At 34.1% G+C, this 18,866-nt stretch overlaps 1 protein-coding gene across 1 annotated transcript in view; it reads left to right on the top strand.

Moving 5' to 3' along the window:
• Positions 1 to 18,866, top strand: part of Phlpp1 (PH domain and leucine rich repeat protein phosphatase 1) — a 231,293-nt gene that overhangs the window by 142,494 nt on the left and 69,933 nt on the right. Inside the window, exons 5-6 of the mRNA XM_013157076.2 lie at positions 17,611 to 17,757; positions 18,310 to 18,540. Of these exons, the coding sequence (XP_013012530.2) occupies positions 17,611 to 17,757; positions 18,310 to 18,540 (378 nt within the window). The remainder of the gene's footprint in view (positions 1 to 17,610; positions 17,758 to 18,309; positions 18,541 to 18,866) is intronic.

The following is an 18,866-nucleotide window of genomic DNA, read 5'->3' as shown; positions in this document are numbered from 1 at the left end:
TTAAAAAAACATTTAGGCAAATGTAGCACAAAACGTTAACATTTAAAAAGGGAAATGGATACTCAGATGATCATTATTTTGTATATTTTTCTGCTTGTGTATTTTATAAAAATTCACAGTTTAGCATATACATGCTGCTAAACTGAGCACTGTAATTAAAAATTAAAACCTAAAATAGATTTAAGTATTTATTGCTACATAAAGAAGAGATATGATGCTCCCAAAAAGCCAATGTTTATGGAATAAGTAAATATCCAAAGACGCTTTGTAGAAATATATTTTTGGCATACTACCAGGGTTCAAACTCATGACCTCATGCTTGCCATGCAGGAGCTTATATGCCACTGAGTTAAATCCTCCGCCCTGGTGATGCTTTTACTTGAGAAGAATCCTTTGATCTTGTACCTGGGCAGTGTATGCCAGGATTCACGGAACTAAATAGGGAAGAGAGCTGGAATTTTCACATGTAGACTTTTGAATTGCATTAAATTTCCCTGTTTTCAGAACAATGTTTTTTGTTTTTTACTATGTCCAGTGTCTCTGAGCCAAAGGAAAAACTCTCCCTAACTAGAATTGGGGAGAGAATGGGGTGCGGTGGGGTGTTTCTAACTCACTCTTACATAACATTTTGACTGTCTTGTGGAAGGCAGATACATAGAAAAGGGACAAGTAGGAGATTGGTAGATTTCCATCAAGGACACACATTGATTTGACCAGTAACCATATTCAAAAACAGTATTACCAGCACTTTTTGAGATATGACAGAAACCCTCCTGTGCTTTTCTTATTACTCCAAAGATAATCATAGTCCTGGCTTCTAAGACTGTAAATTAATTTTGCCCAGTTTATTACTTGATATAAATGCTTACACATATGCTCCCACATTGATCTTCCTTTTATATATGTTTCTCCTTAAAAGTAAAAGACTATTCCAAGAGACATATTATCAGCATGTATTTTATAGTATAGTATATGATACAAAGGTATGGCCTTGATATAAGATGGAAGGTTTTTAAGTTTGACATTGCAGTAAAGGTTTATGCTTTATTTTTCTTTAAGCATAGAAGGTAGATGTAGGGAATTTTGTATCTGAAGTCAGAAGATCTTGTGATGCTGCTGTGTTATCCTTCAGGTAAAAACCGGCTTTAAAGTAATTCTTTTTTTTTACTGCACATTACTATGAGATGCTTGTTTTTCATCTTCATTGACCAAAAAAAAAGTTTATTGACACATTTTCAAACTAATAAGCCTCATAAACACATATTCATAATACATGTATTTTATTCCAGAAATTTAAATTATATATTTAGGAAAGTCATTATTTATATTTGAGAAATCATTAATGTACTCTTTTAATATTCAGAGAATTAGTATGATTTTGAGATTTGCTGTGTTTAATTACTTACTTTTATTTACATAAAGAATTTATGTTAACCAATCTCTAGTGTATTTTCATATGGAATATGTTAGAGAAGTATCAAAAGGCAATTAATTTTTATATTTTTACCCAAGTGTCAATGAATTAATTTTAAGATTAATGTTTGGACAAATTTCTAAGGAAAAACTTAAAGTACATGCAAGTTATAACAGGTGGTAGGAGTAAGCACTTTTTTCTAATTGCAGATTTTCACATTACACAGACTAGCTATTTTCACAGAACATTTAAATTGGTATTTGCACTAGCATTCTAAATCTGGAAAGGTGGCATGCTGGTGTACACACACAGATCAGCAGTTTCAACTGGGAAAACATTGTTCTTGGAACTCTACTGTTTTTCCTTTACTGGCTTTGGAATTCTTCAAATTAGTGTACAGATATGGAGAGACAAATAGTAATTTTTGGTATTTTGCTGGTATCTTTCCCCATTATATGTCACTAGTAACTGTAGTATATTATTTACATTTTTCTGTTTTATTAATAACATTTCATTTAGGATAACTGTATATTCATTTCAGTGTCCATCTTGTCTTTATACAAGATTGTCATTATTTGCATAAAGAATGATTCTTAATAAAATTATGAAATTTTCTTATAAAGTCATTGAAAGTGATAACCTTTCTGCAGGTTTAAATTCGATTCTCATTTATTTGATGTACCAAATTTCATAAATGTCAAACATTTTACCATATGAATAAATTTAGCTTTTTAAAATTTTATCAATTTTTAAATAATCATTTATTAGCATTGCATGGAGCTACCTAGATTTTGGGAGTGTACAGCAGGCAGAATTTCTCCTGTGTGCTGAAATCCTCTCAACATGGAGCAGAGTATTAAATTGACATGACAGCTTAAAAGGAGAAAAACATTTTACATATACACAGCAGCCCTCATAGGAAAATTAGACCCAGAGAGATGGCAAAACCTAAGTGTTGTGCTGGGTTGAACAAATGGAAGCATTTTTGAAAAGTAACTAAAATATATGGGGAATCTAAGGAGGTAACAGTTTTTTTAACAGGGTCTGTTTGTACGGAATTCTTTCAGGTTTCATTCCTCTTCTCTGGCTATAAGGATGTTCGCTCTTTCTGGTATAGGAAAGAGAGAGGGCAGAGCATGTGAAGGGAGGCCAGAGCTATATTCTCACACCTTAAGTTTTTCTACTGGCTTAAAAACAATCCCTGTGCCAGAGAGGCATGTTTTGGGAGTGGCATGTTTTACTGTCTTTCATGATGGTAAATTAAGGTTTTTTTATTGCAGTGTAAAACAAAGTGAAGTAGTTTGGTGGTAATTTGTCTGTGCATGTTTCTGGTTGCTTTGTTCATAGTATTTGGAAAATTTACCACTTAAGCTGAAGTTAAAGGTTGTCATGGTTTATGGCTGTGTCCCCTTGGCCTCATGAGTTTGCATTGTGTATTTCTGATTGGTTCATTGTCTAGTGCTTGGATTGATGGTGTCAGTGCTCCACCCACATAGGGGTGGAGCCAGGATGTGATGTAATGGCAGGAAGAAGGTGTGTCTTGCTCTTTGCTGGTTCTGGCTTGCTGTTTGCAGCTGCCATGAACTGTTGCCCAGCCATGCTCGCCTGTCTTGGAGCCAACTGAGTGTGGACTGAAACCTCCAAAAACTGTAAGAAATAAACCTTTCCTTTTCCAACTTTGGGCTTCAGGTATTTTGTCTCAGCGACCAGTAAAAAGTAACTAAGACAAAGGTCTTTTTTTAGTCCACTTTAACTTATTAATCACTTCTACTTACCACTTTTTGAGATTCTTGACAAATTTATCATTGAGATACAATTAAATTGCTTAACTATCTATATGTAAAATTAGACAACTTACAAACATTTTATAAATTTGAAAATGTTAAAGCGTGTCACCTTTTTTGATGCTATTACCACTTTTTATTCATGAATAAGGAGAGTGAATCTGCCGTCTAGATCTTGCTATTTGTAGGTGAATCGGTACAGAGAAACAAAGCTAGCACATCTAGAAGGGCCTAACTAATTTGAGGAATGGAATTGCTTTTATGGGGAGAGTATTAACTTTAATTTCAGTGAAATTGATACCTTTAAATGACTCAAAGATCATATACAAATTATTAATGTTATGTAATGCCCTACTTTTTTTAACATTTCCTTCAAAAGCTGAATTTTATTGTCCTTTGTTACTGTACTTCACAGTTTCACAAAATTTTATGCAATAGTTTAAATAGAGCCCTTTTTTGTGAAAGTGTTACAATGCATAAGAATAGCAGTATCATCTTGACTTTTAAATATTTGATGTTATAGTTAATTTTTGCCTTAGTGACTTACATGGTGGTTCTTAGTCTGTCCTTTGTTATTTAACCACATTCTTTGTTTATCCTGTTTTTTCTGCTTAGCTTTGAGTTCCTACAAGTTGGAATCAGTTCTTCCTCAGAATTTATCACAACTGCTAGGTAGACCATTAAATATATACACTTTAAATAAATTAATACAATAGTGAATGATGATGGGAATTGTTGTTAGTCATACAATTATATGTTAAGTGTATTTTACTTCTTTGCAATAAGAAATTGTAGCAATTTGCAGAGTGCAGAGAAACTGGTAATATTTGCCTTTGATTGAAAGTATGATAAAAGTGCATACAATGAGATAGTTCAGAAAAATTATATGAAAACATTTATAACAAAGAATTAGAAAGAAGACATTAGGTTTAAAATGGATAGTATGATAGTGGGATTTTTAAAAGAAAAAAAAAACCTGTGGGTCTATCATTCTTTAAAAATACCTCACATTCTTTTGTCATTCTCCTTGCAAGAATGCGCCATCCCTTCATCATTTGGCAAACCCAACCTAACAAATTCTGCCTGCCCTTCAAAACCCGTTTGCAAGCACCTCTGTGTCTTGAAGCTTTCATTATTGTCCAATTCTGTGTGACCTTTTCATTCTCTGGATTGTTAGCTTTCACTTGTCAGTTATATTCTTTATAATAAACATGTGAAAATTTTTAAAATTGCTATCTAAATTTCTTCATAGTAAGAACAGAGCTTCCTTATCTTGAGTGCCTTCACCACCCTTTATACTTAGTATATTTGGCCTAGTTATAGATAGAGATCTATATACATTTGTCAAGTTATTGATTGTTCCACCACCAAGATTAATCAAAAGAACTCAAACTCAATCACAAAACTTTCAGAAAAAAAGTATTTAAAATGTCTTGAGAAATGGAACATGTGTGCAGCACTCGGGACTATTGTAAGGGTCAGCTGTGATTTAGGATGATTGTTGACCAATCACATCACACTAACTAGCATCTAAAGACCAACTTCAGTGAAATTATGAATGTGTGATAGTGATTGCTATTGTATAAATGAGTATAGTATTATTCAAAATAAAGACTATCTCTGAGTCAAGGAGGGAATAAATTAAAGACTAGTACAAAAGAATGGATTTCAGTTTTGATTAGAGGTACAATTTATTTTCACTGAAGAGAACAGAAGAGATGCAGTGGTGAAATTTCTCAAATGGGAGAACAGTGGGAGAGGTCAAATGAAGTTGAGTTGCTGTGCAAGGATGTGAGTATAATAAAATGACAGTTATGAGAGACTTTCATGCTTCTTTACGGTAGCCCACTCTCATGCTGTACAGTATACTTCTTTTCCTATTACTTGGCCCAAACTTGTTCTGTATGGCCTGTTTCTTTTCCTGCCTTGATAAAGCATTGCCACAGTTAAAAAAAAAAAAAAAAAGTTATGAGCAAAACAATAATTATACCTGGCATTTATCAAGTATTCTTTGCAAAAGTGTTAAATTTCTACATTTTTAATCCCCATAGAGTTGAAGCAAATATCTTATTTCCTGTTCTGTTATTTTGGGGATCTGGAAATTCCAGAGGTAGAAAGCTGTTAATGTTAATTGCTTATCCTTACCAAAAGTTCACATTTTCAGGTTTTTCAGATTTTTAATTTTATGAGAAATCTGTGAAAATGTCTAATGGAAATAGTGATGATTCATTTGTATGGCCACATGACAAGTGGCATGTTACACTATTTTTGCAGCTCATTTGTCAGAATTAGGCTGCAGTACTTCATACTATTTCAGCTTCTTTGAAAATATTCTCCTGTATGAAATGGTTAAGTTTCCCATTGCTCAAGAAAGGATATAGCAAATGTAAAAGAGAAAACCACTTAGTCCAAGTATTACTCAGTGAAAGAGATAACCTTGAGAAAAAATTGTCACTATTGGAGTTTGGTGAGGCTTGCCAAAGGTTTAAGGAATTTCATAGAATGTTTGGAATGTTCTTTTTTTCAGTTAACAGTTTCCAGCACTGAAGTTAGTACAGCTTTGCTTTTCAAATGGAATTTTGATCCTCTTGGGATGCTTTCTATTTCACAGGATTCCTAGTTTCCTTCTCCAAGCATTTGCCTGAAGGAAATCCTTTACAAGGTGCTCGGAGCTCTGAGATCGTGTAACTTTTGGTCTTCTCCTTGGCTTATGCTGCCCATCTCATTTCTAGCAATAATGGTCTATTTTCTTCTTCCCTCATACTGCAAATGTTGAAGAGAAGTTCAAATGGAAATAAATGATTTACTTTATCAGCCAGGCTGTATTACATTATACTTTGCTGTGTTGACTTTTTGGGATCTCACTTAAGATACTCTTTCACTCTTTCCCCACTTAAAACTTAGAAAGGATGATATCTTTAAAAGCTTTGGTTTGATTCCAATTTGGTTATATAGTCTACTCGATTTTATTCTCTGGTTTTAGTTATTTACATAATTCTCTTAAGATTTTCCCTAACTCTAAATGTTTATTGTAAGCCATAGAATTTATGGATAAGCTGTGCTGAGTAGTAATCAACTTTGTACTCTGCACAACTTTTAGGAGACATGGTGTAAGCATGGTGTAAGAGGGCTAAGGGATGATTACTTTTGGTCGTAGATGAGGAATTTTTATCTTAACTTGGTACTCAATAGTTTGATTGAAATTGTTACAGATGTTTTCTGAAATAATTCTTTGGGACCCACTGTGAGACCACTGATGGACCAGTAATGTTCCTTTTTCTCTCTTTCTTTCCACGACCTCAAATCAGACACATTTAGCTCTCAAGCTTTTTTGAACAACGTGTATTTTGAAACAATTTTGAAAATTAAGGACCCATAGAAGTTCTGGTTTTCCGTATAATCTTGATGTCATTCATCATGCTTCATGTCAATGGAGCTTTTAAAGGAGGAACCACATGCTTGGTGTTATTTTTCATGGGTGCATTAGGATGATGAGACTAAATCTGACAGACTATTGATGATGCTCTCTGTAAAAGCCAGGTATGCCAACTTCTCCCTGTTGATGTTTTCTGGGCTTAATAATTAACAAGAATCTTAATGAAATGTAACTTCCTGAGTAGTTGTTTTTTCCTCCAATTTTAAGCTTCCTATCAGAATGCATATTAATATATATAGATCTGTATATACATATATGTGGTGGCATGTGCTTGTGAGCATAGGGAATGTGCAACATGAGAAAGGGAGAGATTATTTATATGATATACAAATTCAAGCATCTTAGGATGGTTTGTTTTCACTTAGTTTAAATTTCTTCATAGGTAAATACCAGTGTCTTCATTTTGAGGTGCTATGTAATTAGATTTTAAGCAATCCTTACAACTCCAGGGGTTCTCTCTTTCTTTAATATTTTGTCTTGCTTAGTATTTCTCAAATACACTTTGTAGTTTTTGCCCTCTAACACAGTGTTCCTCAAAATACAGTTGATGAAATTCCTGCATCAAAACCACCTGTGGGATTTATTAGACAAATAGGTCTGTTTTGCTTTTCCTTTCTTTTTTTTTTTTAATCCCAGGTCTACTCAATCAGAACCACCAGGAATAGGTTCCAGGGAAATACATTTTTAGAAACAGTCTACATGCTAAAATTTTAGAAACAGTCACACTATTGTTTTTAAATGTTCTCTCTTCTAGTCACCATCTGCCTATTAAATAATGCTTGTTCATATGCCTTCAATCAAAAATAAGTTTCCTTCTCTATATGCACTCTATTATTCTTCATGTTACAAAGTTTTAATTTTCTCCTTTATACAATGGTAGGTTTTCCCCTCAATTATTTCAAATTCCTGAAGGGCAAAAAAACGTTTAGTTCATGCTTATCTGTATTAGACACCTTTGTCACAGAAAGGACTCAGTAAAATTTAGTGAATGAATGATTTGATTCCAGCCCCAGCATTTTTTATGTGTAGTAAACTTCTATGTGTTCTATTATTTTTCTTTTCTTTTTTTTTACTATGAGATGTACTTGGTCTGTTTTCAGTCTGTACCTTTAGCTACTCCTGTCTAAGCACATTTTCATGATACAATTATTTGTTGATGTTCACTTTTTCATTGCTTTGGTAATACAGTACCCTTGATGTAGAAGTATCCTAGGTTTCATTTTTATATATTCTCGTCTGACTTGACTGGTACTTTATCTAAGTACACTACATGGATCTTTGCTTCTTTGCTTTGAGAATTGGAAACTGCAGTCCATTTTTTACCTTTTAGAGATGCTTTTTTACTTGTTATCACATGAGTGTGGTTAATATTAAACATCTCTTACATAGTATTAGCAGTTAAATTGCTTAACAATGGGCAGATCTATTGATGAGAAAAATGACATGGAAAAATTCAGAAACCATCTCATTTTTAAAACAGAAATTTTTATCTTGCCATTTTAGAAGCTGTGAAGTCCAAGATCAAGCTGCTGGCATCTTATGAGAGCCTTCTGTTATGTCCTCCCATGGTGGAAGATAGAAGGCAAAAGGGCTGCAGTTTTATAAAAGCTGTTTTATAAATGTATTTAATCCCATTCATTAAATAAAGTTTTATTAGTACTTATTTGTAGTACCTAATGATTACAGTCATCATGAGGAGCTGGTACATGTACATAACATATCCTTTATGTCACCTTCTCCTCTTTTTCCTCCCCACAAGAAATGGTCTCACAGGAGAGCTATGTTTAATTGTAACCTGAGACCATAGCATTTAGCATACTTCTTTTACATATTTTGATTCTTTTTTTTAATTTTAAAAAGGATAAAAGAGAATTAAACCAAAACAAACCAGTATAAGTAATTCAGAACTTCAAAACATTACAAAATCAACAATAGTTACCATAATGCCTTTCTTTGTCTTCAAAATAATTGCAGCTACCTTCAGACTTAGTAAAAGTCAAAGAGAACAGAATAGAATAGAATAGAAACAGTAAAAACAAAACAATGAATGCAATAAAGGACTTCAAGACAAGCCAATAGTAAATCCAAAATTGCCACCATAATATATCTTGCTGTCTTTGAAATAGCTGCTCCTGCCACTGATTTGACATAAATAAAACAAAAGAAAATAAAACCCAACCCAATAAAACAGTGGAAACAATATAGGACTTCCAAAATAAGACCAGAGGCAATCAACAGTGGCTGTAACCCTCAGAAGGAGATCTCCCCAAATGGTGCTGACTCGTGGGAAAGGCTTGGGTCTGACGGTCCCCAGTCCAGTGGCAGCCTACACCTGGCTCTGGTTTCCAGATAGGGCTTGCTTACTGGGGTGGCCTTGTTCGCTCTCCCCACGCAGTCCTGTATTTTAATTCTTACTTATTTTAATTCTTTTAATTTACAAAAGAATTGGAAAATGACAGATTTATGCTGCTTGTACCACACTGTTTGCAGGAACTGAGTTGGTGTGGGAATTCTGTAGCTCTGTTTACTGCTGTTCCACATGATTACTGTCTCATGATTTGGAGTGAATTTCATGGAGCCAGCCCCTGTACACTCCCTTCACCTGTTTTATGGACAATTCTGTCTTGTTCTTGTTCATAGGGCCAACCTAGCCTACGATATCTCACAGAAGGGAACCAACCTGTAAGAGCTTCTTGCTTGAATTATTTTAAAAGAGGAATTAAAATTTTAAAAGTTCTTTCTTTATATAATGCTTTAATTTGCCATTACTGCTATGTATGTGTGTTGTAGTGATTGTCAGCACTGAAGAGGGTTCTGCATATCTTTATTACTTTAGAACAATTATGTTTGTGAGTTTTTTTGCTGCTGGGATGGAACCCAAAGCCTAGCATATGCAAAGCCTGCACTCTACCTTGAGCTATAACCTACCATTTGTGAGTTTGAGCTTTAGTATACTTTTGATTTTTAATATCTATATCAACTCTCTTGCCTAAAATTTTGATCCAATTCTTTTGTGGCTATAATTTTTTTTATTCAGGTAAATTATGCATATGTTTTTGTTTTCTAGTTATGTAAGAAGGTGGCATTTTCATTTTGCTTGTACTAAGAGTCATTTGTGGTGATAAGGATTCGGATAGGATGGTTTCTGTTTATTTTGATTTACGTGTTGAGAAACTACTTCCATGTTATATTAGTACTTGTTCACTGCAGTTCCTCTCAGAAGATGATGGCCATTATACCCTGGAAATGAGACTGGTAGACTACTTGTACCTTAGATCAGAGGGGCTTAACATAAATTCATTTCAGAAGTCATAAAGGAATGACAGGAAAACCATTGCACCAAGAAACTGAGAAGACCAGCAAGATCAGTTAGAAGGTAGCAGGGTTTGGGGGTGTGGAGAACAATGTGAGAACCAAAAGGAGTTGAGCCATGTCTTCTAAAGAGTGTTTCCAGTAATACTGAGGGATGTCCAGTGAGTTGCATGTTTCTTGTGCCAGCACAACCAAAGATAAATTCAAGAGTATAGAACAAAAGACTTTTTTTCTTGGTTTCTATATCCAGGAGAGGTAGCCTATGATAGCTTTTGCTTCATATTTTGCTTCTAAATCCACTATTGCATATGCTGGCTTCCTAGTGTCATGCTGGATGGGGACAGAAACATTAAAACATTGGTGTAAAACTCAGTTCATAGACCAGTAAAGTACCACACAACTGAGTAGCTAAAAAATTATTTACCTACCAGAGAGAAAATAGTTATGTGTCAGTCTAATACTAATATGAAAAAAAAATCAGGTGGAATTAAGATCAAAATGTAAATTATAAGGAATATAAGCATTGGAAGGAAATATAAGACAAAAAAGTGTTTTGTGGTACTTTGGGGTAGAATGAGAGGACCTTCTGAAGTAAGGTAACAACATGAACCCCCATAAAAGAAAATAAATTTGCCAGATTTCAGCAAGCAAAAGCTAAGAATTGACATGGCAAAAGTCACACAGTAACAGAGAAGAAACAACTAAGCAGTAAGCTGAGAGGGAATATTTGTAGCATACGATTTTTAGCAGATGGGATTCAGGAACTACTAGTTGATGAGTGGAAGATGAACAATCCAATGGCAAAGGATATAAATGTATCTCAAGATGTATGTAGTTACCAGTCTCCTTCACAAAAAAAAGCTCAACTTTACTGAAAAAATACAGATTGAAGTGATTTGATGACTTGGTCTATCAATAGGATTAACAGTGATGGAAATGACACTAACATTAAATGCTGATGAAGGATGAGGAAAGGGACCTTTTACATACCTGATTGGCTCTATAGATTTGTACTTTTTTTGGCACTTTTGCTGCTCATATTAAAATTTAAACTGTACATATGTTTGTACCCATCTGTTATACAATTATAAATCTGTGTTCACGGTCATTTAACCCAAATTCTTGAGGTCATTTGTTTTCAGTTTCAGAGATTTTCAGCTGCTATTAAGATAATAGTGAATATATGCTGTATATCATATAATATTTCCTGCATAGTTTGAGACAACACCTCATAAGCAAGCATATTTCTAAAGGGAAACAAATGACTATTCATATAAGCTCAGGTCAGCTTTTCTATCACATGAATTATTGCAAAATGTTTAATTTTTCAGAACCTTTTCTATTTCAGAGTTATGGGTAAAGTATTAAGCATCCATATATTCTGCAAGATAAAATCATCAGTATGGGGGCTGGGGATTTAGCTCAGCGGCATAAGCGCCTGCCTTCAAGCAGGCAGTCGTGAGTTCAATCCCTGGTACCGATAAAAATGAAAAAGACAAAAAAAAAAAAAAATTAAAAAAAAATAAAATCATCAGTATATAAATGGATACAGAACTGGGATTTATTTTTGCAAAACTGTAACAGTCCTCCCCAACTAAAACACTACACCACTACTACTACTACTACTGTCTCTACTAAGTTGGAAGTACTCTTCTCAGTGAGTGGAGGATTGGAATAAATTATGGTATTTTTATGCTCTATGCATTATGCATCTGCCAAAAAGATTGAGCTAGATTTTTATATTGGCTCAGAAAGATGATTTGTTTGCATTTGATGAAAAAAATGATAGGGAAAAAATGTGTGTGATCTAATTGCATTTTTTAAAAAACAGGGAAAGGAAATGGAAGGGTACACACCGAATTACTGAGACTGATTATCTCAGGAGGATGGAATTTATAAGAAAATAGGAGAAACTGTTCACTTTTTCTTTAGTTCTTCAGTATTTTGAATTGTTAAAGAATACATGTGTTGTTTAGGTGATCAGAGAAAAGCAATTTTTCTTTTAGAAGCAAGTAATAGTTTTATCAAGCACTGACAGTCTGGCAATTCTCAGCTAAGGTAGATCCACTGTAGGCCATGTAGGATATTATTTTTCATAATTAATGCAAAGTAGAGGAGTAAACCCAGAGCTAGACTTAAAACTCAACAATTCCTTCATTACTTAATGTGGAAGCCTAATAATTCCCAAAGTGTATTAGGATCTTCTCCCACAGGGAAACCACAAGTTAAATAGGGTTTGTTATTATGAGATGGAAATTCTTTTGTCTAGGAAACCTTTAATTGACCATCATACTTGTGAATTCAAAAAAAAAAATACTACTAAAAAAAAAAAACAAAAAAAGAGAAAAGAAAATAATACTAATTTTTTCTATGTTAGACTACCTGAGTAAAGCAAATATGGTTTCTTTTTCTTGGATATCATTAGCCTTGTTTTGAGCATATTTGGAATCAATTTAAAAACAAATACTGGGGTTGAGAGTTTAGCTTAGTTATAGAACTTGTTTTACCATGTGCAGGTTTCTTGATACAGTCCTAGCACTAAAAAAAAAAAAAAAAAATCCATCTTACTGTTATTTTACAGTAAAATTTTCCAAGTGTACTATGTATATCTTTAGTTCTTAGAAGATAAATTACCGAACAGTTAAATGGATCTAAAGCCAATTACAGTTGTATCTCCTAATAATCACAATGCTGTTTACTTGGACACACACACTTGTGTTTAAAAGCAACTTCATGAGTGTGAACAGAGTGAATAAATATTGAAAGGCAAAAAAAATTCAGCATGCCTTTTGATCATGACAGACTAGCCTTGAAGGGGAAAGAATATGAGGATTTCTGGTATTTGTTTATTTCTATCAATTTTGGATATTGCATAACACTTTTTTTTTCTTTTCTGCTCTTGGATAAAAATGACCCCCTCCTTCATTTTCTTTTTTTCTTTTTTTGTCTTTTTCTTTTTTATCGGTACTGGGGATCGAACTCACGACCACACATTGAGGTGCTTATGCCGCTGAGCTAAACCTCCAGCCCCGACCCTCCTTCATTTTCTAAGGAACATCTGCTTTTCTTCCAAGTAGTTTTTGGGGAACCAGAGTACAATAAAGTTACAGAATTGAGACAAACTTGCTTTTAAAACCTGTATATTTAAATAATGCAGGTAAAGAAGTTGGATATATTTTAATTTTTCTAATTAAGAAACTAAGCACTCTTCCCTTTTGTATAGTTAAATACTTTGCCCAAGGGGGTCATTTGGAAGATTATGCCTCAAAATTTAGTAATTGAGGGGGGGGGATCACTTAAGGCCAAGTGTAGATAATAACACAGTTGCACTCTATAGTGTTGCATAGATTAAAAGGAAAGTTAAATATATGAACAAACTAAAATTCCTTCAGTAGCAGTTTTAAAGTGCTATTCCTGTTCTGCAGTTCAGTAGTGAAGTTGGAGAAAAGAGGTAAAGTTTGGAGAAAGGAAGACCCTGCTAAGAAAAATAATAGAACTCACCCCGATATACTTTAGCACTTTTCTTGATTAGATATAGTGCTGTTGTTACTACACTTAACATTTTATATTGTACATAGAGTATGAGATGCAAACTGTAGAAATGTCATTAATTCTGCAGAGATGATGGATAGTTCTATCATGTCTTTCCCTGTCACCGCTTTTGACCTCTACTGTTTTAAGGCTCTATCCCAGCAAATAATTATGTACTTTGTTAATTGGATCCTAGGAAACAGTCTTAAAGACTTAAAGGCTTGCTTATAAATGAATTACAGTTAAGTTTCTGTCTCAGTATATCCAGGCAGTATGCACTGGGCCAGGATTAGAAAATACAAGTGTGCCTCGCGGCTTTGGACTAAGTCATACCAGAGCCCCAACTCCCACAATGCCCCTTGCCATTTGTAAAATGTAACACTATTAGTGGTGTGTTGTCTAACTTAATATTAATCTTTAAAACTATTATTAGGCTCTACATAAATTTTAGCTTGCCTTTTTTTTCTGAGCTCTATTGTAGCACAAATGGATGAGTTATGTATTTCTTTCTCTACAGTGGACCTCTTGCTCTGGGAAATGAAGCTAGTCTTTTCAGATTGCTGGGTAGTTTGGAAACATTGGGCCATGCTAGAATTGATTTGAATGTAAATATACAAAGTGCTCAAACTTTTCAGGGTCTCAATTGCTGACCATAATGCCGCCTTTGGAAGGAGAAAATGAAAGTGAAAAGATGGTGCTTTCCATATACTTCTCAGGCCAGTTTTTGACCTATGGCTTAGATTTCTTAGTGATTGGGGATCTATATTTCTCCAATAAGGTATAATAAAAGAGGAGAAAGAGAGATGAGAAGTAGTAGTTATTAAAATATCTTTTGCTAATCTTAAATTATGTGATACTCTGATTCTCCTTTTCTTACCTCTGTTGAACAACTAGGAGGAAATACCTGTATTGCAAATGAAGACAGAATTGGAACAATAACATTTCATTCCCTACCTTATGGAAGTGTGACACTGTAGTCCACATAGCAGTCAAGACAGTGAAATTCTAATATTTCATTTATCAAAGTTGTCACTTTTGAAAACTTAATGGATATTTATGTACTTTTTTGTACTAAATATTTGAAGCATCCCTAATTGAAAATTCAAGATCTGGAGTTCTTTAAAATCAGACCTTTTTTCTGTGTTGACACAATGCTCCAGAAGGTACGGATTTTACAATTTTGGTTTAAGGATATTCAGTCAGTAAGTCTGTACAGATACTCCAAAATGTATGTAAAAGCTCCAAAATCTGAAGCATTTCTAGTTTTAAGCTTTTGGATAAAAGATATTCGACCTAGCTGGGTATGTGGCACATGCCTGTAACCCCCCCAGTGCTAGAGGTGGTGACTCAGGAGGATCAGTGAAAGTTTGAGGCCAGCCTGAGCTACACAGAGACCTTGTTGAAGAAACCTAAAATAAAAAAAAAAGAAGCACTCAATGTGTATATATTTTACACTTGGAGAGTATTTCTGTTTGGGCTATTCCCATTTCAGGTGCTCTGGATTTCCCCTAAGGCTCATGGTATCATTTTGGACCTTGTAGCTACAGGGGAAGGAACCTGACTCTGTTCTATAAAGAGTGCTTGACCAAAGGTTTTTCGTTTGTTTGTTTGTTTGTTTTGTATCAGGAATTGAACTTAGGATCTTGTGCTCACCAGGCAGGTACTATGCTGCTGAGCTACAATCTGGCTCATGGCCCTAAGTTTTGAGAGATTGTCCTCTTTATATAAGTTCAGTAGTGTTTTGTCTTTGAGTTGTTGAAGAAAATAATTGTACCTGTTTATATTTACAGCTGGTAGCCTTTTCAAAATAGGGAAGAAGCACATATTAAATGAATGGGGAATACTTATTAGGAGGCATTTTTCCTCAGCTCTCATTTAAGCTTTTCAACTCTGGCTTACTTTTGCAAATTATAGTGCTTTTCTTTATACTCAGTAGTAGTAGAGTCCTAGTAAAATTGTCTGCATAAATGAGTTATATTCCATCATGCTCCCTGTGCTTGTCCAAAGCCAGTGCTTCTGTAGCCCATCTTTGGTAATTGTTGACTGAAATTCTCCTGTTCTGCGCTTTCTGACAAGTCTGTGTATTATATTGCATTGTGTAATATCTTGTAGATCTTTTCTTAGAAGGTTCAGAAGGTTAGACTTAATAGCATGCCAATTTTAAAATTGCGGGCTGTTCTAACAAATGAGGAAAATTATCTAGGAAGTGGAATACTTGGAAGAGAACAGCAGCTTCAAATCTGTGGTGACTAGGACAAACATTGTATATTCCAAGGAGTTGCCACATTTGCGAGGGTGGGGATGGAAGTGAGAGTGTTAAAGCAAGTGCTATTTAAATGAATTTCAGATAATGGATAAGAGGCTTTTAGTATATAATATTTGGAACATATTCATAGTTAAAAATGGCTCCTAAAATTCAAAATTTAACTAAATGTCCTGTGTTTTATTTGGCAATCATATTTCAGACTTGTTTACCCTCTGAAAAACTGAGAAGCCCAAGCAGTTTGTACTGATGTGACTCATATATGTTTATATTTTACTGAATTAGAAGTTTAACCTGAGATATTTTAATATATATTAATTCATTTATACAATGTTACAGTAACATTTTTATTGTGAAATAACTTACAAAGCAGTGAGAAAGGTGTCATTGTTTGATAATTTTGGAATTCTTTTACTATTTGATGGAGTTTTGTGTCTGTATTCAGTGACATGTGCTGTCACAAGGACATTTGCCATCTGAAAATCTCTACTGAATGTGAGGGAAAATGCAAATGGGAATAATCAAATGAGATCTTAGTATTCTCATGAAAAAAGTATTTGTTTTTGTTTTGTTTTATTTTTGAGACAGGATCTTGTTGTGAAGCCTAGGCTAGTCTCAACTTTGCAGCAATATCTGCGTTAGCCTCCGAAGTACCAGGATTCCAGACATGCACGATGCCTGGCCTATGAAAATAGTTTTGACTTTGGGGATTTTCTGAAAGGGTCCCACGGGCAGTTGTTCTAGGGTCTTCTAAGAATGCTTTGAGACCATTTGTCTAGAAGTAACAGACCCTGTAATTCTAGATTGTGTTTTATAAATCACAGATAATCAGAGGATAAGCATGTTTATTTTAGGTCTAATAGATCAAAGTATAAAATAGAAAATAAGCAACTTAAAATTATTATTCAGATTTAAGCAGTAATTCATTTTTCTGTATTTGAAATACTATTAGCTCTATACTTACCATATAAGAAAACAGCTATTGTAAATAAAGATATACAAAATATAGATAACTCTTTTTAACTTTTCACATAGATTCACTGTTAGCTCTCTGTGTAGACCAAAGTTTCATTTATGTTTTTAGAATCAAGACTAACATCTTATATTAAATAGGTCATATAATGTCTTTAAAATGCTGATAGGGTTGAATTGGGTCTAATTTTAGGATACAGGTGTATACATACATATCTGTTCATTGTTAGGCTTGGAGTACAACAACTGATCTGATGGTCATCTCATACAAAAATAGTGTAGAGATCAACTTTGGGCCAAATGTGAGAAGCCATGTGAAAAAAATGTTGCTCCCCTCAAATGGCAAACTTTTCAAGAAGGGCAACTGTATCAATTGCTGTACCTATATACAGGATTGGTAGTAATTGACTCTTGAATTTGGGATTACAAAATCCTGGCTACCTTAGAGAGAGTACCTTTCTCGTTTTGGTTTTGAACTGGAGAGAACAGAAGCAGAAGTTTTTGACTTGTTGAAATAACAATATCCATAAGAGATATCATATGACTTACCAGCTCTCCCTATTCTTTGTTCTCCCCCACCAAAATCATTTATTTGGGAGTTACTTATGCAACATGTAGTAGAGCTGAAAAATTATTCTTCAGAAGTCACTTCTTCAAGCATTTAACTTTATTATAGAACAAATTCGTTCCTAAATATAAAATTTGCGTTTTAGATAAAGTACCAGTTTTAGAGTTAGTTATACATTCTAGCTCTGCTGCTCCCCTAAACTCTGACTGCTCTGTTGCTACTTACTTGTATTTGGGAGTTCGTCTGTATTATCTGTGTAATTGGGCTAAAGTATGCGATGTAATCCATCTCTGACATTTGTCCTTTTTTTCTTTTGTGCTACTTTAATAGGTTCACCAAGTTGAAGAGTCTTAACCTTTCCAATAATCATCTAGGGGACTTCCCATTAGCAGTCTGCAGTATCCCAACCCTGACAGAACTCAACGTGTCCTGTAATGCCCTGCGAGCAGTGCCGGCTTCCGTGGGGGCTATGCACAAGTGCGTACTGTAAATCTCACTGTGGAATCCGTGTTGGGTTTTAGAATGTGAAATTAGTTAACTTGTTATGTTTTCCAGTAAGTCTTGACCATAGATCTAGAGATCAGACTCTGTGTAGAGTTTATTTGTTAGTGTTGAAACTCTTGAGACTCTTGTTAAAATGCAAATATCCTGTTTAGAACTAAAGATCCCTATGGGTGAATGGATCTAAACATAGGGGAAAGAATCTTTTTCTCATTTTCTGATTTGTTTTGAATTTTATAACCTGAAAATTAATTTTAAGAAATAATAAGGAAAGATTGTTTCCATTTACATCTTTCCAATTGATAAAATTGGGCATAATTTTCCATTTTTAATTAAAGGCTAAGATGTTTATCCCTGATTTTTTTCTAAACTACAATTTCCTCAGTCCCTGTCCTTATGCATTTTGCAGAGTAGGACATAATCTAGTAATATAATCCTTATTAACTTTATCTTTATTAGCTTGTTTTTGATAATGAAAATACAAAAATGTATACTTATCTTCATAATTCTTAATGTTTTCTTTAATAGTTTGCACACATTTTTGTTGGATGGAAACTTTCTCCAGTCCCTTCCTGCTGAGTTGGAGAACATGCACCAGCTCAGTTATCTTGGACTTTCATTCAATGAATTCACTGACATTCCAGAGGTGTTGGAAAAATTAACTGCTATGGATAAACTTTGTATGTCTGGAAACTGTATGGAGACCCTTAGGCTACAGGCTTTAAGAAGAATGCCTCACATTAAACATGTGGACCTAAGGTAACTATTTTTGAGAAATATATCCCACTTGAATGGTTGGCTCATATTTGTAGAGTTGGTTATAGCCCTTTTGGTAAGAGTAATCAAAGCGTACAGGCTGATTAGTTAAACTAGGATACATTTTCCTATTACTGCCTAGGAAGAAGAATAATGATTAATAGAGTCTGCTTCTGAGTGAAATTTGTCAAAATTTTTTCTTTTAACTTTGCTTTGCAAATTTGATGTGATTTTAATCTTTATAAATAGATTAGGACCAGTGAAACCGATTTTTAACCACGAATAAAAATGGTGTTGAGAGCAAGTGGAAGTTTTCTCTGACATTTGAC

The sequence above is a fragment of the Cavia porcellus genome, unplaced genomic scaffold (genome assembly GCF_034190915.1).
Source record: "Cavia porcellus strain 051 isolate PalLab524CR breed Dunkin Hartley unplaced genomic scaffold, mCavPor4.1 scaffold_20, whole genome shotgun sequence".
NCBI classification, from domain to species: domain Eukaryota; kingdom Metazoa; phylum Chordata; class Mammalia; order Rodentia; family Caviidae; genus Cavia; species Cavia porcellus.
This window is presented reverse-complemented; position numbering and strand designations above follow the sequence as displayed.